The sequence below is a fragment of the Vombatus ursinus genome, unplaced genomic scaffold (genome assembly GCF_900497805.2).
Source record: "Vombatus ursinus unplaced genomic scaffold, bare-nosed wombat genome assembly UNPS02014945.1, whole genome shotgun sequence".
Lineage (NCBI taxonomy): Eukaryota > Metazoa > Chordata > Mammalia > Diprotodontia > Vombatidae > Vombatus > Vombatus ursinus.
In genome coordinates, this window is record NW_020954723.1 from 4064205 (window position 1) to 4087625 (window position 23421).

The following is a 23421-nucleotide window of genomic DNA, read 5'->3' on the forward strand; positions in this document are numbered from 1 at the left end:
CTAAGCTGTGGAGCTCCAAATAATTCTTTGGTTTGAGTGGTCAATTTTAGACTTTTATGAGCTTTCCATAGGAAGAGAATCTTCCTGATTGTGAATGAGTTCTCTCAAGGAAAAATTAATGATGATAGTTTGTATTGTCTCACCTATGACTTGTTTAATATCATGTGATGATAGGAATCAGAAATAGAAGAATCACTAGCTTTTCTGGCTGGTCCCTAGAACATAGTAGTAGTATTTGTTTATCTGTAAACAAGGATTCAATTTCATTAAAATTGTTGCTACAATGTAGAAATATCAGTTTTCCTTTATTCCTACCATACAGACACCTTACTAGTATACAATTTTCACATAATTCAAATATATCCTTATATGTGCCTAAGGTTTTCTCCTTTAGATTTCTCTTGGAAATACCAGATTTTACAGTGTAGAGACCGATCTTTTATAGCCTTTTTGGCAACTGTTGATTGCTGCAGCAAAAATGACACGTAAACATTATGATCTGGTTCAAATGCATGAATTGTTCACTTCAACTGTCAAGTGGGAGGGAATCCACGTGGAAATAACTTGTGTTTGGAATTTTTCTTTTTAGTATTCTTTGTTCTTTGTTAGTGGTGATTGTCTCAGAATAGCAGGAAAGATAAGACTATATAAACTGTCAGATTAATCAGTGGAATTCATCATGCTAAAGAAGCAAATCACAAAGGCACTTATAAAGGTAATGCCAATGAGTTGTCTCAATAATGAATGCCACCCCAGCCTTTTAGAAAGTTCAGTCATGAGTCATCTTCTCCATGTGAGTTAAAAAGCAACAAAGTTTTAAGACATTAAAGCCTCATTTGCTAGTAGTAATTGAAACTAAATCATTGTAATATTGAAGACACTTGCTGAGATTATTGCAGTGTTATAAAAATTCATAATACTTTCCAGGAGGTAGTGTCTCAAAACAAAGGTGGTAAGACCAGTGCCTGAAGAAGCTTAAATTTTAAAACACACAGATAATGTTTTGAAACTATGCTTTTTCTGTAGCTCAGATGCATTTTTACAAGGTAACTGTTAGAAAGATCAGCTTAAGTTGGCATGGCTGTCTCCATCAGAACATCATGAAAAAAAAGTACTAAGGAGAAGAAAATAGGGAACAATAGAAAGATTTAGGTGGATGAAAGGGAGGAAGAGTGTAGGTAGAAATAAGCAGAGAAATGAGTGGGTGCAGAGACATGTGAGACATTTCTGCAGGAAGAGAGGAAATTTATACTTTGTCCTTTTTTATGCAGATCTTGATCCCTTTTCTTCTTCTCAATAGAGACTTCACACAATGTTGTAGCTGGATAGGACCTTAGACATTGTGTGGTCGAAACCAATAATCACACACATATAAATAAACTGATGCCAAGAAAAGTGAAACGAGACATGCTCAGAGTTGCGTATGTAGCAAGTTTAGAGCCAAATTTCTAATTCTAATATCAGTTTTTTTCTTCTACATCATGATGCCTCTGTCTTGGTCAAAATGTGATGAAAAATGTGGGAATCTTTAGCAATTAGGAGTTTGGGAAGAGGTATTACTGAGAGAAAGGGAAATTCTGGAAAATGAGAAGTTGATTAGTTGCAGTAAAAAGGTCAAAAAAGGCAGTGAGCCAGGCTTTGAGTCTGGAAGACCTAAACTCAAGTCCCATTTTTGATGCATACTAGCAGTGTGACCTCATGTAAATCTGTACGACAGTCATTGATCTGAATTGGTAGATGAATTTTCCCCACCAGGAATTCTGTACATCAATGAAATTATAGCTGTAGAATAGACCAAAACCAAGGCCAAATCCTTGGAAGTTGGATTACCTCCCACCTCCCCCCAAAAAAGAGGTCAGGGAGAATGACAGGAACTTTAATGTACCCTTAGTTGTATTCTAGTCATAAGAGACTCAAATGTTGAACATTTTCTCTTCATTAAGCAGGAGCTGTATTATTTAGCTAGGGCAGCTAGGTGAAGCAGTGGGTAGAGTTCTGGACCTGGAGTCAGGAAGTGTTCTTCTTCTTGAGTTCAGATTTGGGCTCAGACACTTACTAGCTGTGTGACCCTGGGCAGGTCATTTGCCTCAGTTTCCTCATCTCTAAAATGAGCTGGAGAAGGAAATGGCAAACCATTATCTTTGCCAAGAAAACTCCAAATGGGATTACAAAGAGTCAGACATGACTGAAAAATAAAAATATTATTTGGCTAATAGGTTTATTATGTATTTAAACAAAAATTCATGAAAACCAATCAGTCAAACAAAAAAAAAAAACATTTATTCAGGTCCTTCTATGAGCCAGGCGCTGTGCTAGCTGCTGGAAAAACACTTTGTCTAGATATCTCTTTTGCCTTTATCTTATACATTCTACTTTGTATCATTCTTACCTTATATAGAGATCTTAATCCTTCCTATTTGGTTTGTAAGCTCTTTGAATATAAGGGACTGTTTTTGAGCTTTGTATCATCCTCATCTACCTGGCACAGTACTTGTTCCCTGGAAGTTTAAATAAAGGTTTGAATTGAACCAATTGAATGAGAAAGACACATCCTTAAAGATAACTAGGGGCCTGTCATTCTTATATTTGTATACTCTTGTACAAATTAATCCAGAAGAAATAATTCCTTTAATTTTCGATGGTATCTTAAGGCTTACCAAACTGAGTATCCCCAGTATATTTCAGCTTCTCCAGTAGTAAACAAGTACAAAGGAAAAGTATAAGCAATTGAATCCCTCCACCATGACAGTAGCTCTGAAATAATGATGGGTTTATTTTGTTCTGGTTTATTAATGTTATGGTATAATTAGTAAGCTGTAGAGAGGTTTTGGTCTGTATCAGTAGAGGATGTGGATGCATACATTGATGAACAAACAAATCTTTTAAAATACTTATATATGTCATTACCCTCCACGAATGTAGTAGCATTCCTTAAAAATTCTTAGGCATCTGACTTTGAAATATACCTAACCAAATTAGATTGTGCTAGCTCTTAGGAAAATATCCATAATCTTACTGGAGGTGAGTAGGTGTTTTTGCTCAAAAGGATTTCTGACCTCATCCAAAGGGAATTCTCTGTAACTATGCAGATTGCAATTCATCCATGCCTGCCCATCTTGAGCAATTTTTGTCCATGTCTACCCAATGTTAGAGACCTTCCTTTCTTTTGACACATGTCCACCTGTGATCACTGATTCTTGTCATATGAACTGCCCATCTCTTCTTCCTATCTTTAAAATTCCTTGATGACATCTTTTACTCATGTTGTTCAAAATTTCTCATTAATTATAAAATGCAGCTTATTCACACCTACCATGATGCTTTTCATTGCCCTCTGTATGATACTCAATTTTAGGACTTCAGAGGCAATTGTATTCTATGTCTTGGACCATATAGCAGCACTAATAAGATTACTCAAAAGATGGGCCTTTACTTTCATGGAAGCTAGGGGATCAGCATAAGAGTTTTCCTATTTCCTTAAGGCAGTCCACCTTATCTCTTCCTATTCAACTTAGGCCCAACTTGTCCACCTTTATTGCCTGTCCCAAATATATTCATCCAAATGCATCTTCAAATCTGGCAGTAAACATTCTTCATACACTTGGAATTTCTGTGTGGATTCAAAGAAAATCATTATTTTGAGTAATTTGCACATCTCTTCCAGGAAGCTGTGCAGTGTTCTGGAGCTTGATTGAATCAATATAATGTCATCCTCAAATGGGAGCATCTAGAGGACTTGAACAGGTCCTTTTCTTTGACCTGGATTCTCCTCCAAATTTTGTCCTTACAATGGTGAACACCTTTGGTGAATATACATATTCCTATTTGAAGCCTCTCTTGATGTTTTTATTATCAGAGGGCCATAGAATAGGGTTATTATATCTTCTCAAGCATCTTGAATGATTTGATGAATGAATGATAAAGACCTTATTGTAAAAGAGCCTTTTAAGGTGGTTTCTTTTACAAAGTCAAATGCTTTTTTCATAGTTATCAAACAGTAAGTAAAAAAATTACATAGTCTCCATATCTCCAATTTAATTATGGAATGGTAAATATGTAGTCTACTGTTGAATATAACTTGAAAAATTTTATTTGTTCTCCACTAATCCCCTTGACAATGTTCATTTGATTTGTGTATAGATGACGCTGATAGAGGTTTTGTACAATTAGAAGATTAATCATATAGATTGTTACTGATATTTTCTCCCCTGCCTTTTTCTTAGTAAGTTCTGAATATTTTACACACGCCTCTGGTATCTTCCCCTTTCACATATTGCATATCAGTTTCTCAATACCTCTACAATTTTGTCATTCCTAGCACTGATCTTTATATATACTTGGTCTAAGTAGCTTGTGTTTCTCGTCCTCTTAAGAGCCATTTATACCTTTTCTATATTCCAATCTAAGACTGTGATGTTAGAGGTCTGATGTGGTAGTTACTCTTTCTTTTGATGTAGAAAAGAGTATTGTTATGATGATTTTTGCAAAACTTTTCTGTTTTTTCTTTGTTTGTAGCAGTCTTTCCATTTTCATCCTTGAATTCACTTGTGTTGATTTTTCGTAGTTGAAACACTTACCAATCTTTCTTTAAACTTGTTTTACCTTTCAATGTTTCTTTATGCTGTGTGAGATAATACTGCTTATAATCATCTATCACTCTTCTATGTAAGATTTTACAAATGAGTTTACAGTATAATCTGTTGTTGCCTTTGGTAGTCTTCCCTTTTTTTTTGGCATGTAAGTTGAATGTTTGCTGACTGAGGTATTTTGGGGGCTTTTTTGGTGTCTTGTGGTGGCAATTAATTTATATTGCTTAAATATCTGAATTAACATTCTGGTCAGCGTGAATGTTTTCTCTTTTTCATTTCCCATTTTTGATGGTTATTTGTTTATATAATTCATGGTTAAGTTGTTTCAGTTATACAGCATATCTTTTTCTCATTTTTATTTCTTGGGGTTTTTCTTCCCTTTTTTCTGATCTTTATCTGAAACACATCATTGGCCTCACACTGTGCATAGACAGCTAACTCAAGGATAACTCCCACATCAATGACAAGTCTGTCCTAGCTCTTAACATAATATATGTTAACATAATCTTTTTTTTGTTCTTTGCACTGTTATTTGCTGCTTGCCATGCCCAGCATCTACTAGTTCTTTTTTAAAAGAAAGTTTTCATGATATGGGGGAGGCTTATGTGTAATCAACAAGTTTGTGGCTTCTCTTTTTACTTCTTCCTGAAACATACTTTCCCATCCTCATTTTTTGCCAGTTTTGTATTGAAGTTACCAAATGTCAAAGTGTATATTGATTTATGATATCTCATCAAGTTTTTTGTAAAATTTCTCAACCGCTTCATCTTCAGTAACTGGTACTGTTATACATAATACAGTTATTTTCATGGTGGTCTTTTAAAAATGCTTAGTACTAGAACTTCATTACATGATGACCAAATATCCTATTAAATAATATTTTGTTGCCTTTGGGTATACGATAAAAATCTACTCTTCCAACTTCTTTCTCTTCCTCTCCCAGTAGTATCTATGAGTCATCTTTTCATTTAGCTGCAACTTCCTTCTTTCTTCAGGTTTTCCTTATAGCAAGAATGTCAAGGTTATTGATGTGATTCATAACACTTCCAGAAATATGTTCAGAAATATTGGATAGGGATCTCAGGGTAAAGGTCATCAAATTAAAATTTACTAACAGCCTGAAAACTGTGTGATTCATAACAATTTCTACCTATTTTCATGCCACATTTGATACTATGGAAGCAGAAGTAGAAGATGACTGTGTAAGAATGAGAGACATTTATTCTTTTTTTCCCCATGGGTTGAGTTGCTATGAAAAAAAGAAACAAAAACCTTAACACTAGTGGTTAGCATACTGGTGATGTCGCTCTCCACTTTTATCTGGCTTGGTCCTTAGAAAATATGTTTAGACTGTTTCTGTCATGATAGAACCTGCTAGAACTTACACTCTAGCCTTTGAGAACTCGGTTTACTACACATCACAATGAGGCATCAGTGAGAATTTTTGATCAATATATACGACCTCTGCATATGTAGCTTGGAAAGACCTTAGTACTAAGTTCAGATATGTTCTCTGGGGAGTTGGAAAAATTAACAAATTTATGAAGACATTTAGGTCAAGCTCCCACAATTATTTCAAAACAAATTTATAAAGAATGATTCTCTAACCACCACCCCCAAACACACACGTTAGTCAACTATGGTTTATATAGAAAAGTTGTATCATTTAAAAAAAGAAACAGTTGGGGGCAGCTAGGTGGTGCAGTGGATAGAGCGCTGGCTCTGGAGTCAGAGGACCTGAGTTCAAATCTGGCCTCAGATATTTGACACTTACTAGCTGTGTGACCCTGGGCAAGTCACTTAACCCCATTACCTAGCCAGAAAGAAAGAAAGAGTTGTATAAATTAGACCCTATTGAAATGAAATGTAACGAAAATGGTAAATGTTGGAGAAGATGTGGATTTGAACCCTAATGCATTGTTGGTGGAATTGTGAACTAATCAACCATTCTGGAGAACAATTTGGAACATTTCCCAAAGGTCTATAAAACTGTACATACTCTTTGATCCAGCAATACCACTTCTAGGTCTTTATCCTAAAGAGATCATAAAAAAGGGAAAAGGACCCACATATACAAAAATATTTATAGCAGCTCTTTTTGTGGTGGCAAAGAATTGGAAATTGATGGAATGCCCATCAATTGAAGAATGGCTGAACAAGTATGTGAATGTAATGAAATACTATTGTTCTATAAGAAATGATGAGCAGGTGGATTTCAGAAAAACCTGGAAAGACTTACATGAATTGAGGCTGAGTGAAGTGAGCAGAACCAAGAGAATGGTACCCTATAACAGCAACATTGTGTGATAATCAACTATAATAGATTTAATTCTTCTCAGCAATACAATGATCCAAGATATTTCCAAGACTCTTGATGGGAAATGCTATCCACATCCAGAGAAAGGGCTATGGGGTCTGAATGCAGATAGAAGCATTCTATTTTCACTTTTTTTTGTTCTTTTATTTTTTCTTTCTCGTGGTTTTTTGCTTTTGTTCTTTCACAGTATGCCAAATATGGAAATATGTTGAACATGATTATATATGTATAACCTGTATCAGATTGCTTGTTGTCTTGAGGAGGTAGAGGAGAAAGAGAAGAAGGGAGAGAAATTTTGGAACTCAAAAATTAATGTTAAAAACTATCTTTACATGTAATTGGGAAAAAAATAAAATACTATTAAGTTAAGAAAAAAGAAATGTAAAAATATATCCCAATAATATAATAATGTGATGTTAAAAGAATTGATATTTCTTTGGTAATTGAATATTCTTGGTAAATGAGAGAGAAAATGTTTATTTAAAGAGAGCTCAAGAGAACTTGGCACTGTAGAACTGATGTCTATTGCTTTCTCAAAAGAAAATTAAAGTAGTTAAGTACTTTGAAGAACTTTGAAAATGTACTATCGTATTAGTTTTATTCAGATTGGCTATTTTTCTCAAGTCTGAGGTAATTTGATCTTGCTAGCTGACCAAACTAGGAGTTAATGACGTTTTTGCTTTGATGTAGCCTGGTTCTTTCTACCACTGGGCCCAGAATACTGAGTTCATTCCTGAGCATGAAACGTTCTTACTATCTCTTCATTGGAGAAAAAGCTGAGAGTTGCTCCATAGACTAAGACAAAGGGGTCAGTAGTTCTGGCTTCTCTGTTATATAAATTTGACAATGGGTCCTTCTGGCCAGAAGTTAACCAGCAAACTTTTATCAATCATTTACTGTATTCCAAGTGTTCCAGGTACTGTGTTAAATGCTAGGGATACAAAGAAAGGCAAAAACATGGTTCTTGCTCTCAAGGAACTCGCATTCTAATGGGAAAGTCAACCTGCAAATTTCTGACGTGAAAGGTTTACACCAAATGGAAGGAATGGATAGGTGGGGATAGGGAAAGGCCACCTGCAGAAGAAGGGATTTTAATTAAGACTTGAAGGATGCCATGAAAGGTAAGAGTTGAAGGTAAGGCAGGAGAGCACTTCGGGAATGGAGAACAGCCAGTGCAAATGCTGTGGAGTCAGGATCTGGAGTGCAATATAAGGAACAGCAAGTAAATGAATCTAACTACTTCATAGATAGTGCATATAAGTGCTTACTAAATGCCAAGCAATAAAAGATGATGGTCCCTACTCTTGAGAAGCTTCCATTCTAATAGGAAGAGACCAAACATAAAGATAACCTGGAAGTGGAGGAGGGAAGAAGGATATATATTCAGGGGCAAGTTTGCTGGGGAAGAGGTAGAACAATCCAAAGAGAAGTTGAGCTGGAAAGGAACATGGCTGGAATTTCCTACAACATAGTGACCCTTCCTAGGAACTCATCCTAGGGCTATGTCATCTGGAGGCAAGCAGAGTTGTTGGGTAAGAGGTGGAATATCCTAGAGAATAAATTGAGCAGATGTGAACATGGCTGGGGCTCACAAAATGCTCAATCCCAGCTGGGGATAATAGAGCATGTAGAGGAAAATAAAGTATAAACAGAGTAGAAAGATAGGAAGGGAACAGGTTGTGAATGGCTTTAAATGCCGCACACAGTATTTTACATTGGATCCAGTTCATTGAGGAGAGAAGTGATGTGGTCAGATTTGTGCTTTAGGAAAATCACTTGGTAGCTGAATGGAAGATGGTTTGGAAGAGAAGAACTTGGGAAAGAGAGAACAATTAGAAGGCTATTCCAGTAGCCTCAGTGAGAGATGAGAGTATACAATAATTAGTGGCTATGTGAGTGGAGAGTAGGGGACATATAAGAGGCATGATAAGGATGTGAAAACAAAATTTGACAAGATTGAATATGTGGGGTATATGTGAATGAAGAGTTGAGGAGGATATTCTAGTCTGAATGACTATAAGGATGGTAGTGCCCCCAACAATACATAGGAAGAACAAAGAGTTTAGGAGTGGGAAGAAGATAAGAAATCCAGTTTGGGACTTGCTGAGTTTGGCATGCCTACAGAACGTCCAGTTTGAGATGTCCAAAAGGCAATTGGTGATGGAAGACTGCAGCTCAGGAGAGTTATTAGATCTAGGAATCATCTATATAGAGATAGTTGAAATGATTATTGAACACACCATGGTAATTGATGGTATCATCCAGTTAGAATTTTAGCATTTCTTTGTATCCTCAGTGTTTTTTTGTTTTGTTTTGTTTTTGAACAGTTCCTGACACATAGTGAGTATTCGATAAATGCTTGCTGACTGACTGATAGTTTAGACGAAGTAGAGAATGAGGAAGACCAAGACAGAACCTTGGAGGATGCTCACAGTTAGTAAGCATAACCTCGGTGAAGATACAACAGAGAAGACTGAGAAGTAGTGGTCAGACACCTGTTAGAAAAACCAGGAGACGAGTGTAAGGAAAATTTAGAGAGGAGAGAGTATTCAAGAGAAGTGAATGATTGACAGTGTTAAAACTTGCAGAGGGATCAGGAAAGATGAAGATTCAGAAAAGACCATTAGGTTTGACAAATAAGAGATCACTGGCAACTTTGGAAAGATCAATTTCAGTTGAATGATGAAGTTGGAAACCAGATTGTAGAGAGTTTAGAATCAAGTGCAAGTAAAGGAAGTGGAACTACCTTGTAAAAAGCTTTTTCAAGTAGTTTAGCTGAAAAGAGGGGGAACAATATAGGATGATATATTGCAGGGATGATTGGATCAAGTGAGAGTTTTTTAAGGCTAAGGATGACTTGGATGGGCTTGTAGGCAGCAGGGAAGGAGCAAATAAAAAAGATCTTCTGTGTGTGTGTGTGTTTTCTTTAACTATCTTTGTGCTATAACTACCAAGAATGTAGAACAATTGATAAGAAAAAAATACATTTGGCTAGATAGCTTTTCAACATTTTCCCAGTTCCTTCTTCCTTCCCCAGTCTTTCCTTTTTTTTCTTTTCAGTGCCTTGACCTATTTGAAGCATGGTGTCTATAATAAGACCAATATTGTACTATGGTTCTTTTATCTTCCTACTGATGCTAAAACCTGGAGAAGATAGACTGCATGAGCTGAAAACTCATATGCTGCTATATTAGTTAAGGCAGTTGTTAGTGGATAATTGAAAATTACCCTCTCATATTCTAAAAACTCCTTCTACTTAATTGTGCTATTGTATAGCTTATCAAATGCTTTGTTAAAATGTAGATAAACTGTATGGCCATATTATGTCTATGCTAGCAACTTCTTTTTGCTAGAAGTCCATTCACTTCTCAATCCCTTATTATTTAGCTTCCCATCCACTGCTCATCTTCTACATTTTACACGAACTGTACTACTTTGTCCTCTGTTCATTCAGCCCTCTCCAGTCTCTATTGCTCACATCATTCTCCAGTTCTGACGTAAATTATACCATTATTTTCCCTCCTCTTTCTGACCCCCCCACTTCCTCCCTACCTCTAATAATGACCATCTCTTGAAATCCTTGCCTTCCTTTAATATTCATCTCAAATGATGTCTCCTTCATGAAGCATCCCTGAATTCCTCCAGATGAAAGTGATATTTTACTTCTTAAATTTTTCATAACATTTTACTTGGACTTTTTGTACTTTTCTTAGTTTCTGAGAGCATTGTTATTTGTATACTTTTTCAAGTATTCCTCCACTATTCCCATATTTAATAAATGCTTGTTGAATTTACTTTAATTTTAAAAAGGCATGTGACAGTCTCCCACAATATCCTAGTCAGAAAGGTTTGTACTGTATAATAACCCACTTTGGTGGATTTGAATCCCTTTGAATAACTGGGCTTAAGGGATTTGGATTATAAAACAGTGACCTGTACCTCAATACTAGAGGTGTGGAACAGCTTTGTTGTATGTGCATGCAAGAGCAAATAGCTATCTTTACTTCCGTACATTACCTTTGAAGACTTAAGATACCTGGCAAAAGCAAGTATATTCAGTCTGTCATTTTTCTGGTTATATATAACGCAAAGTAAATCAGTACTCTACTAATCCAGCAACAGTTTGCTCTTCTCACTCTTTTTCAAGATAATCCAATAAATATTGAAGTGCAGCGAAATGACAGAACAGAAATGGCTTACAGAGAATTCATAGGATCTGGAGCTGGAAGGGACCTTAGATACCATCTAATCCAGCCCCAAATGTTATCAATTAAGAACAGAGGCCCAAAGAGATTAAATAATTTGCTCAATGTTACAAGTTAGTATTATGTAACTGCTATTCTAGTCATTAGAGATATAAATACAAAGACTGTTACAATACCTCTTCACAAAGATCAAAGACAGTAAGGATCAAAGGTAGGATTTGAAAACTGGTCTTCTAACTCCAGAGCTGGATACCCAAGGTAAGTAAGAAAATAAAAGAGCAACTCACTGTCCTTGATTTTTTCAAGTCACCTGGCCTAGATGAACCACATCCTCAAGTACTGAAGGAACTGTCAGATATATTTGATGAACCACTGGCAGCAATACTTTAAAGCTTGTGAGTTCTCAAGTTTGGTGAAGTGCATATGTCCAAATTTTCAAAAAAGGGAGAAAAGAGCCTGCAAACTATAGGTCAGTGAGCCTGACTTAGATTCTAAGGAAATTCTAGAACGGATCAATAAAAATTGTTGGTGAATATGCAGAAAATGAAGCAATGACAAAGCCAACTTGATTTCACCAATATCAGAGTATACTTAATTCCTTTTTTTTTAAATAGGACTGCTAAACTGGTAGATGAGGACAGTTCTGTAGAGTTTATCTAGCTTTTAGTATTTGATTCAACATTTCATTCTATTCTTCAAGCAACACAAACTATAGGTACTTAGGAATGATTTTTTTGAAGAGTAATGTACTGATGTGACGAGTAGTAGAGAAAAAAAATACAGCCACGCCACCTCCTACACCTTCTCCAGAAAGATATAAGAAAATGTGCTAGACTGAGTCTGGATTTGGAACGCTAAGAAAAAAAAAATCGAGTATTTTTTGCAGCCCATGTCAGCACATGACAGAGAAATCTACACTCAGTGAAGATGTGGAGCATTCTGGCACAGGAATTGAAAGACAGCTGAGGCTATGCACTATGGTAAGAAGAGATCACAAAGAGACCTCCCTTGTACATGGTGCTGAAACAGGTACTAGCTAGCAGATTTATTGCTCCATACCTAGTTCACAAATTTAAGATGGAGTGAGGAAGGGACCTGTGCCTAGGAGAGGCATTCCTGGTTGAAGAGCTATGGTAGTCCCTAAGCTGTATACTGAGGGAAGAGCAAGTATAGAAGTAAGTAGCTACTGTTTGGTTCTGAACGTGAAGCCTGCAGTGGAATAGCTAGGGCATGAATGCAGACCAAAGGGAGTTTACAATTCTGTCACTGTGAACCAGGAAAGCTTTTCAGCTTACCATTAGCAGTCTGATGGAACTCCATTGAGGGACAAGCCTACAGCTATGTTCAGACCCAAACCCACGTCAAGATCTTGAGGAGCTTAGACCAGAAGGACAGTGTTCAGACTTTGCCCTGGATCAGACCACTTTAGGAGCCCCAAAAGCTTAAAGGTCCTCAGTGTGAGCAGCCAATTTTATTGATATATAGTTGGGCAAAATAGTTTCTAACAATTTCTTTTATTTACTCTTGATTGTGAATTCATTTTTTTTTCATTTTGATACTGGTATTTTGGTTTCTTAAAAATCAAATCTACTTCATTGTTTTCCCCTAAAAAAAAAAAAAACTCCTAGTTTTAAGTTATTTTTTTTTTTAAAGTGAGAAAGGATGGATCCAAGGAGATTTTTAGTCATGTGGAAAAAAAGACCAAGGGAGGTATAGATTAGTGGTGGGCTGCATAATCAGGGACATGGTGTTAATATATTCTTTATAGATCATAATGCCAAAAGAAAAAAAGTAATTGATTTGAGGACCACCGATCCAAATGGAAATTTAACAGTGAAATCTTAAATGATGAATGGGTCATATACACAATTAATACCTATTTAAAAAAAAATGAGAACGACATTTTTAAAAGAACAAGTAGTACCTATTCTTCACAAATTATTCTCAAAAATTGAGAAATAAAGCACCCTCCCAGAATCCTTTTATGAGGCAAATATAGTTCTAATACCTAAACAGAGAAGGATAAAACAAAGAAAGAAAATTGTAGGCCAGTATCACTAATAGACATTGACTCAAAAATTTTAAACAATATCTTGTCAGACTACAGCAATTTATCCAAGAAACCATTCATTATGACCAAATAGGACTTATACCAAGTTGCAAGGATAGTTCAACAATAAAAAAATTATTGACATAATCATATTAAAAACCAAAACATCTAAAACCACATGCCCATCTTAATAGATATAGAAAAAGCCTTTGACAGAATACAATAATCTTTTATGCTAAAAACCTTACAAACTATTGGCATGAAGGAATATTTGTTGATATCATCAGAATCATCTAAAATCAAAGGAAAACATTTGCAATGGGGATACTCTAGAACCTTTCCCAATAAATACAGGAATGAAGCAAGGATGCCCATTCTCCCCTCTATTATTTGACATATTTCTGGAAATGCTAGCAACAGCAATAAGACAAGAGAATGAAATTAAAGGCATAAAAATAGGTACAGAAGAGACAAAAATATCCCTATTTGCTGATAATATTGTTTATTTGGAAAATCCTAGGGAATCAGCAAAGATACTAATTGAATTAATAGCTTCAGCCAGGTTGTGGTATACAAAATAAATCAACTACATTTCTATATAAAAATGACAAAACTCAAGAAGCAATAAAAGAAAGGAAAATCCCATTCTAAATAATTACAAAATACATAAAATATCTGATAATTGACCTGCCAAAGTACACATTGAATCTATACAAGATTCAATAGATTCAATTACGAAGTGCTCCTTAAAGAAATAAAGGCAACTTAAATACTGTAGGAATAGTCAGTGTTCATGGGTAGGCTATGCCAGAGTCATAAAAAAGGCAATACTACCAAAATTAATTTATACTTTTAATGCTATAACAATCCAGTTAAAATGAGGATACTTTCTAGAACTTGATAAAAAAAAATAACAAAATTCATTTGAAACAACAAAACAAAAGATAGACTATCTAGGGAACTGATGAAAAGAAGTAGCAACAAAGAAGGAATAACACTCAGATGTCAAACTGTGTCAGAAAGTAGCAGTCATCCAAACCATCTAGTATTGATTAAAATTAGAGATCAGTGAAAGAAACTAAAGAAAGGAGAATCAGAAATGATAGAATTCAATAACTCATTGTTTGATAAAGTGGAAAGCATAGGTTACCTAGGGGAATAACTATTGATAAAAACTGCTGGGAAAACCAGAAAGTAGACTGGCAGAAATTAAGCTTAGACTGTTGATCTGTACCATTTTCCACAACACATTCTAAGTGGATATGTGACCTTAATGTTAAAGATCATAATTTCTTAAAAAAAAAAAAATAGAAAAGAGGGGCAGGTAGGTGGCGCAGTGGATAGAACAACGTCCCTGGAATCAGGAGAATCTGCCTTCAAATCTCGTCTCAGACCAGACACTTGACTAGCTGTGTGACCCTGGACAAGTCACTTAACCCCAAATGTCTCACATCAAAAAAAAAAAATAGAAAAGAGATCCTATATCTCTCATAGCTATGAGTAGGAGATGTATTCTTAACTAAACAAAAGATAGAGGCAATTATAAAAGACAAAACAGATAATTTTGGTTACTTGAAACTGGAAAAAAATTAAGCAAGAGTTTTTTTAAAAGTGTTTTTGTAAATGAAATAGGAATGCCAGAGGAAAAAAACTGAAAAAGAAATGAGAGTTATGAAAGAAAGAACTGAAAACAAAATTAACAGCTTACTATAAAAGGTATTAAACCTTACTTAAACAAAAGACTCTTTGAAAATTAGAATGGACCAAGTAAAAAAACAATGACTCCATGAGACAACAAGAAATATTAAAACAAAGTCAAAAGACTGAACAAAAGGGCAGCTAGGTGGCGCAGTGGATAGAGCCCTGGCCCTGAAGTCAGGAGGACACGAGTTCAAATTTGACCTCAGACCAAACACTTGACACTTACTAGCTGTGTGACCCTAGGCAAGTCACTTAACCCCAATTGCCTAAACAAAAACAAAACAAAACAAAAACCAAAAAAGGGACAGCTAGTTGGCGCAGCGGATAGAGCACCGGTCCTTGAGTCAGGAGGACCTGAGTTCAAATCCAGCCTCAGACTAGACCCTTGACACTAGCTGTGTGACCCTGGGCAAGTCACTTAACCCCAATTGCCTGAAGCAAACAAACAAACAACAAAACAAAAAAAAACTGGACAAATAGAAGAAAATGTAAGTATGTTATAGCAAAAACCACTAACCTAGAAAACACCCTTTTACAGACATGAACAGAAAATTGTAACTAATAGAATAAACATGAACAAAATACATAGGTCTTTATAAGTAACAGAATGATGTTATCTCTCAAATAAGGAATTAGATCAAAGAACAAATCATTGAAACAGATAACTATAGGAAAAAGAGTAAGAGTGAGATAGCTTACTAAAATTTTTGTTATTCAAGTAATGCAATCCTTGGAAGAAAATTAATATCTAAGAATATTTAGAGGAAGAAAAGATTATTTAGCATGTAATTTAAAAATGAGAAAGCCAAAAAATAACCTTCAAGCCTAAAAGTCTAAATTTTAAAAATCAAGGAAAAAAATGAAATAAAAAACAGACAATTCTGATGAATGAAATAAAAGACTATGTTATTTTAAGACTAACAAAATTAATAAAATATTAGCTAATTTGATTCCCCTGAAAAGAGAGAGAAAAACCAAATTACCATGACTTAAAAAATGAAAAGTAGGCATTCCTTATAAGTGGAGAGGAAATAAAGAAAATTATTGGAAACTACTGTGCCCAATTATATGGCAACAGAACTGAAAAGTTAAGTAAAATAGATGACTATCTTCAAAATATAAAGTAATTTCCAAATGAAATATAAAAGCAAAGAGTAAAACCGTGGTCCAGATTGATTTCCTAGTAAATTTGTTACTAGGAAAATTTACTAGGAAAAAAATCCTAGTAAACATTTAAAGAACAAAACATTCTATGCTTCATAACTTCTTCTGGAAGATGTGGTTCTGATCCTGCCTCTGTAACTGACGATTGTCTGTTAAACAAGTTGTTCCACCTCTCTGTGCCTCTGGCTTTTTTTTAATCTGTAAAATGCTAGGAACTTGTTGATCTTTAAGTTCTCTTCTAGTTCTGAAGTCTTATTCTAGTCTTTGTTCAGAATGTAGAAGCATATGTCATAGATCATGTAGGAGAAACACTTCTAGGATTATCAGGTGAAAAGTTTTGTAACTACTTATACATTGCTGACTATTTTTTCTTTTTAAAAAAAAATTATTTATTTATTTTTAGTTTTCAGCATTCACTTCTATAAGATTTTGAGTTCTAAGTTTTTTCCCCCTCCCTCCCTTTTCCTCCTCCCCAGGACAGCATGCAATCTGATATAGGCTCTATATATATACATTCACATTAAACTTATTTTCACATTAGTCATGTTGTAAAGAAGAATTAGAACTAATGGGAGGAACCACAAGAAAGAAGAAACAAAAAAGAGAGAGAGAGCAAATAATATGTATGCTTCAATCTGCATTCAGACTCCATAGTTCTTTTCTGGATGTGGATACCTTTTTCCATCGTCTTTTGGAATTGTCTTAGATCATTGTATTGCTGAGAAGAGCTTAGTCTATCATAGTTGATTATCACACAGTGTGGCTGTTACTGTGTGTAATGTTCTCCTGGTTCTGCTCTTTCAGTTATTTCCTTACTAGACTTTTTTAAAAAACAATTTAAATTTTATTACCAATATTCCAAATATTTATTCGAGTTGAAGTGTTATTTTTATAAATTTTTATAAAAATAATGTTAGGGCACTGCAAGTTTAGGAATCTCTTCCCATTTTGGGAATGCCTCATTTTGGATGTCAGTTATTCAGGAGCACTGAGCTGTTTTCAAGTCTATGGAGGGCTTTAGGAGTATGGGGTTATTCTTCGTCTGGACCTGTTGTTCCTTGGTGTAGGAATATGGGTAAGGAAACATAACTTACAGAATTGCCCAGTACAATGAGAAGTTGGTTACTGGCCAGACAAGGACACAAGGCCTGTTTGTTTCAGTAGCAGGGCTTGAACCCAGTTCTTCAAAAATCTAGTCCTTGTTTACTTCCAGATTCACTATGCCTGGCAGAAAGTTATAGGAGAATAAATGTGTTTTATAAACATAATTTTCTTCATCTTTGAGAACATACTAGTTGCATGCCTTGTTTCTTTTTACTCTAGTGTTTTATGTGTTGGGGGAGGGCTTTGGGTAGAATGAGAGGATGCATTTTCTTCATTACATTTTTCACCTTGTGGTGTGACCCAAGGGAAGAGTATAGGTGAAATTAGATCTCCTAATTTCAGATAAACTACCATTCTCTACATATATGTGTACAGAGTAACTTTTCTAAACTAATCAAGGGGTCCCCCGCTGAAGAAACCTTTTTTTTTGTTTTGTTTTTGTTGTATTTTTTTCATTATATAATACATATTCTTAATTTCTTCTGTGAAATAATATATGTGGCAAGATGGCGGAGTGAAAGCAGTGACTTGCTTGAGCTGTTCTCCAAACCCTTCCAAATACCTGTAAAAAAATGGCTCTAAACAAATTCTAGAGCAGCAGAACCCACAGAAAGACAGAGTGAAACAAATTTCTAGCCCAAGACAGTCTGGATGGTTGATTGGAAAGGTCTATTGCGCTAGCCTGACAGAGGAACATTAGCATGGGGGCGCAGGCAAAGACCAGGCCTCAGCGAACCGAGAGCAGGCCTCAGAGGACTGACTCACGGACAGCTGGGGTGGTTTCCGGACTTCTCAACCCACAAACACCAAAGACAACTTAGAAGGTCAGTAGGAAAGGTCTATGACCACAGTGAGGGCAAAGCTCAGTCCCAGTCCCAGTCCCAGCTGCAGCTTCAGGGCAGTGGCTATTTCCAGAGCTTCTGGCTCACACACTGAGGGGGAATTGAGTGGCTGATAAGAGGGGGATTGCAGGGATCTCTTTGCTGGCACTGAGGCAAGATTCTCTTGCTTTGCCTGTACCTGTTACATGCTAAATAATCTTTTCTTACTGTAAATATTCTTAGATATTAATTTTCTTCCAAGAATTGCATTAGTTGCATTTATTTAATAATATCAAATAAATATTATTTAAACTGCAAAAAAAAAGAAATATATATGTGTGCATGCATGTGCATATATATAGGGAGTCCCTTAAAAAAAGCTTTCATAGGTTAAAACTGTACTAAAACCTTAAAGATACTGTGTTATGTGTGTGTGTGTAGTCACATATACATATAGTCACATGTTTATGTATGTGTATATAGTCAGAGAGAAAGAGATCTAAGGATTAAAAAAAAAAATAGAGTAACTTGAGTACTGTTACTTAAGAAGAAACAGTATTGGTTTATCATAGTTGTAGTGATGATTTAGTACTTTCCGGTGAGATATGCTGCTCCTGCACATTAACTACAATGAATTTTATGTCCTTTTGGAATGATTTATAAATGTGAGTACGTGGGTTTTTTGTTTGTTTGTTTGTTTGTTTTCCTGGACCTCTTTGAAGGAACTCCTTCTATCAGTGCAAGTTGGCACCTCCTTTCAAAACATAGTCTTAGTTGCCTATGGCTCAAAGGTGGAATTATTTGCTCGAGGTAACACTGTCAATATGTATGAGAGATGAGGCTTGAACCCCTATCTTTCTGACTCTAAGGCCAGCTTTCTATCCATTACACCAGGCTGTCATTAATAAATATATGTATTTTACTTATTAGTTCAAATTAAAATGTCAATTTTTAAAAAAAATTGGTTCCTACTTATTTGGCAAATACTGGTTACTGGCATGAGGTAATTTTTATCAAAACCTCCTATTTAAATTATTCAGATTTACTTTGTTATATGTGAGTGTGCTTATAACATGGTAGTTTCAAATGTTAAAAAAAAAATTGAAATATAAGAATAAATAAGTACAGTCTCTGCATTGTCCTTAATCAAGAGCAGCATAAAAAGAAACATTCCCTTTACTTTTTGAACGTGAGCTAAAGAATAAAAAAAATACATGGTTTTTTTTTAGATTACATAAATGGTGGAGAACTTTTTACTCACCTTTCTCAAAGAGAACGTTTCACGGAAAATGAAGTGCAGATATATATTGGGGAAATTGTGCTTGCCCTTGAACACCTCCATAAGGTAAGCTATTTAACCTCCCTAGCTTCTTTTTCAAAGTAGCTCTCGTATTGTTTCTATATTTTAGACACATGTTGAGCATATTTCTTAAGTGTATTACTAGTTTCATTAATTGTAAAAGTATTTTTTCATTCTCTTCCCTAGTGTATTACCTGTGCATCAAACTAAGAAGTAGTTTCTAAGGAACTTTTCTGTTTTACTTAGGAGTTAGAAACAATGGTTTCCTAACTTCTACCTCCCTTCCCTTCCTCCCCACCTACCATATTAGACAGAGTAGCCCTATGATTTTTATTTTTCAGTAAAGAAAACAAAAAGTATAACATAGAAAACATCCTATTTAACATGGAACCATAATTCCTATTATGTATTTCCCAAGCTAAGCTTTCTTCCATATCTGAGAAAACACTAACTGGGTTAAGGAGAAAGAATTACTTTATTCTTATTGGTTGAGAGTCTCCTATACTCAATTTCCTCTATTTCCATTCTAATTTTTTAGTCTTTGACTTTCTTTGTCTCATTACCTTACCCCTATGTAGACTTATCTCAGCTGTTAAATATTCAGTTCTAGTCTATAATTTGTAATTCATGCTGCAAAAAATCAGTGTAAAAGTCTTTCATATCTTATTGAAAATATCATTTATCTAGATTTAAGACATTTTAGTTACAATCTTCATATTTCTGACTTAGATTTAAGAAGTGTTTCTGACCTACTGAATTGGTATTATATGTGGGAACCATATTATTAGTTAAGTACCTTAGGTATAACCGGATGTATTGAAATTGCCAGAGGAATATGAAGATTTTTTAAAAATCTACTTATAAAACTACCAGCATAATTTATGAGAGCCGTAAGTTTAAAACAAAACTTGCCACACAGAAACATAAATATTATGGCTGTATTTTTATAATTGTGCTTAATTCTATTTTTCTTGCTTATAAGTTTATTTAGACATTGTTGTATATTAACGGAATTAGAACCAGGAGCCAGTTAAAAGAAATGTCGAAAGTTTCATGCTTAGGAACACAAATGTGATCTTTTGTTTTCTATGAACCATAATGAAATCACCAAAAGCAGTGTAATAAGAGTAAGAGGCAGAAGGAATATATTAAAAATTGAGTGCTTTTTAGCTTAGATGAAAACATCAATTGCCTTTGTGAAAGAAAAAGTATATAAATGTATACTACAATAATGACTGGTTTAAAACCCACCTGCTTTACTATCTCTATCAGTGACAAACAATGTCATTCACATGTTGCTAAGGAGTTTGAAGTCAGTCGATCATGCAACCAAAAAATTTGCTCAGGCTATCATTCATTTAATGTGTTCAATAATATTGAGTATCAATTGGTTGTCCTGGCAGATTGTGGGTAAAATTATAGGTACAAAATTATGTATCTATAATTATGTATATATTTGTATAAATATTATATTTGTATATATTGCTGCACATACAAATGTACATATGCATATGCCTGGCACATAGTAATCACTTAATAAATTATGGTTAGGGTTTGTTTTTTTTTTTACATAAATAATCTTATGCCAGTGCTTAGACATTTTAAACTCAAATTTATCCTAAACAGAAATCATTCTTCCTTCCACTCTTCTGAACTTCCCTGTTGTTGTTAAGGACATTGCCATCCTCTCAATCACTCAGGGTTGCAACACTGATGTTATTCTTCACTCCTTTCTTGCACTCGCTCCACAGATCCAATCTATTGTCAAGTCTTGTCATTTCTACCTTCATGACATCTCTCCTATATATCCTGTCCCATTCTCTCCACTTATACAACCACCTTACGGGTGCAGGCTCTTATTACCTCTTGGCCAGATTAATACAAAGTCTTCTTTTTCTCCCCACTCTGATCCACCCTTCCCTCAGCTGCCAAAATTATTTTTTTAAAGTGCCAGTCCAACCATGTTTATGCCCTATAGGTTCAAATATGAAATGTTTTGTTTTTCATTTAAAGCTCTTCACAAATTGGTCTGTTCCTTCCTTTCCAGCCTTCATATAATCTATTCTTCATCCATGTGTTCTACAATCCAGTGTCACTGCCCTTCTTGCTGTTCCTTCCATAAGATGCTCCATATCTGGACTCTTTGCCTTTTATTTGCTTAGAAGATTGTTCCCTCCTTACCTTTACCTCCTGACTTCCCTGCTTACTTTAAGTCTTAGCTCAAGTCCCATCATCGGTAATGGGTTTTTTTGGTGCCCCCTCTGCTTTCCCTCTAAGTACCTTCCATTTGTACTATGTCTTTACATACATACATGCCTGCATACATACATACAAATATGATATACACACACATATACATGTTGCATGTGTCTCCTTCATTAGAATATGAGCCCCTTGAGGTCAGAGACCATGCTTTTGCCATTTTTTTTTTTTTATCTCCAGCACTTAGTGACTGGCACATAATAAGAGCTTAATAAGTGATTGTTGACTGACTAACCAATTCTCCTTATTCATAATTAGGGAAAATTGAAAGATTTGAAGAGATAAGAAGGCAAAAATGTTCATTAAAAACATGACGTTAAGTATCTACAAGCCTCCCCTGAATATCAAGTCCTAAATACAAATGAAAAACAAACATGATAATAAATATCATCATCAGTAAACAGCAGCAGCAGCAGCAGCAGCAGCAGCAACAACATTAAGTAGCATTAAGCTCTTACTATATGCCAGCTACTAAGTGCTGGGTATGCAGAAAAAGAAAGTCCAGAACATGGTCCATGCTCTCAAAAAGCTCGATTCTAATAGGTGATACAATATACAAGCAACTCTGTGTTCTCTCTCTCAAAGTATGTGGAGAGGAGTGAAGTGTAAGAAGATTGAAAAGGTAGGATGGAACCAGATTGTGAAGAGCTTTAAAAGCCAAACAAGACTTTCAGGTTTAAGTCTGCTTATCTCAGTGTGCAGTGTGTTATGTTACTAAATTTTTAAAAGTTGTTTCATGGTTTGGGCAAAGTTAATAAGGCATTTACAAATAAAACATCTTTTTTGAAAGTTCTCTGGCATCAACTGAAATGATCTGCCAAATACTCTTATATAAATAGAGGAAAATAAAAATTATTGTGAAAAATCTTACAAGATGAGATGTCATATTCAGTATTATTCATTTATGATATCAAACAATCCCATCTCTCTCACTTAAGTATTATTAAATTTAAACTAAAATTTTTCTGAAAATACATAATTTTTAAAATTTAGCTTTTTGATAATTGGTATTATTTCATTGTAGTTGATACCATCTAAAACTGTTTTGCTGCAAGGACTTTACCAATCAAAAATTTGAGAATTGTTCCTGGTCCAACAGATCATCTTCACATGACTGCTGACACGGATTGGGAATGAGAGACAGAGAATAGTAATAGATTAGCAAGAGGTGTTCAAGGGAGAGGGTCAGTGGGTACATAAACCTGTGCAAATTTAGATACTTGTTTTCTAATTTCTTTTTATGTTCCCATTTGTTGTTCAGTTGTTTAGTTGTGTCTAACTCTTCATGATCCCCTGGATATGCCAAGATTGTCTATGGGGATTTTTTAGCTAGGATGCCGGAATGGTTTGCCATTTCCTTCTCCAGTGGATTAAGGCAAACTGAGACTTAAGTGAGTTGCCTAGGGTCACACAGCTAGTAAGTGTCTGAGGCCAGATTTAAGCTCAGGTCTTCCTGACTCCAGGTCTAGCATTCTATCCTCTGATCCACTTAGCTGCCTCTTCATAGTGTCGAGTAAATACCATATATGTAAAGGTGATTACTAAATGACTGCCAATCTAACACGCTTTAAATATTAAATTTAAATTTTAAATATTGAATATAAATATTTCCAGTACTTATGTCTAAACAGATAAAGCAAAAGAATTAGTTATATCACTAGACTCTAGGGTAAAAAATTTGCCTATAAAAAGATTTAAATGCATCATGGTGGAAAAGCTTATTTCTTTGTTCCTGTTGTTTTTGAACTCCCTCTTCCAAAAGAGACATTTGGGGTGGGATAGGAGGGGATGACAGGGTAAAATTGTTTATTGCTAAATGTGTTTTCTAATGTTCAGTAAAATAACTTGAAAACCTAGAAATTTTTATCTCATCCTAATATTAACATATATTTATTTTATTTCTCCCTC

The 23421-nt window shown here is 35.0% G+C and overlaps 1 protein-coding gene across 3 annotated transcripts in view; it reads left to right on the plus strand.

Moving 5' to 3' along the window:
* Positions 1-23421, plus strand: part of RPS6KA5 (ribosomal protein S6 kinase A5) — a 190953-nt gene that overhangs the window by 70891 nt on the left and 96641 nt on the right. For all 3 annotated transcript variants that reach the window (XM_027844930.1, XM_027844932.1, XM_027844931.1), the window contains exon 4: positions 19181-19296. In XM_027844930.1, the coding sequence (XP_027700731.1) occupies positions 19181-19296 (116 nt within the window). The remainder of the gene's footprint in view (positions 1-19180; positions 19297-23421) is intronic.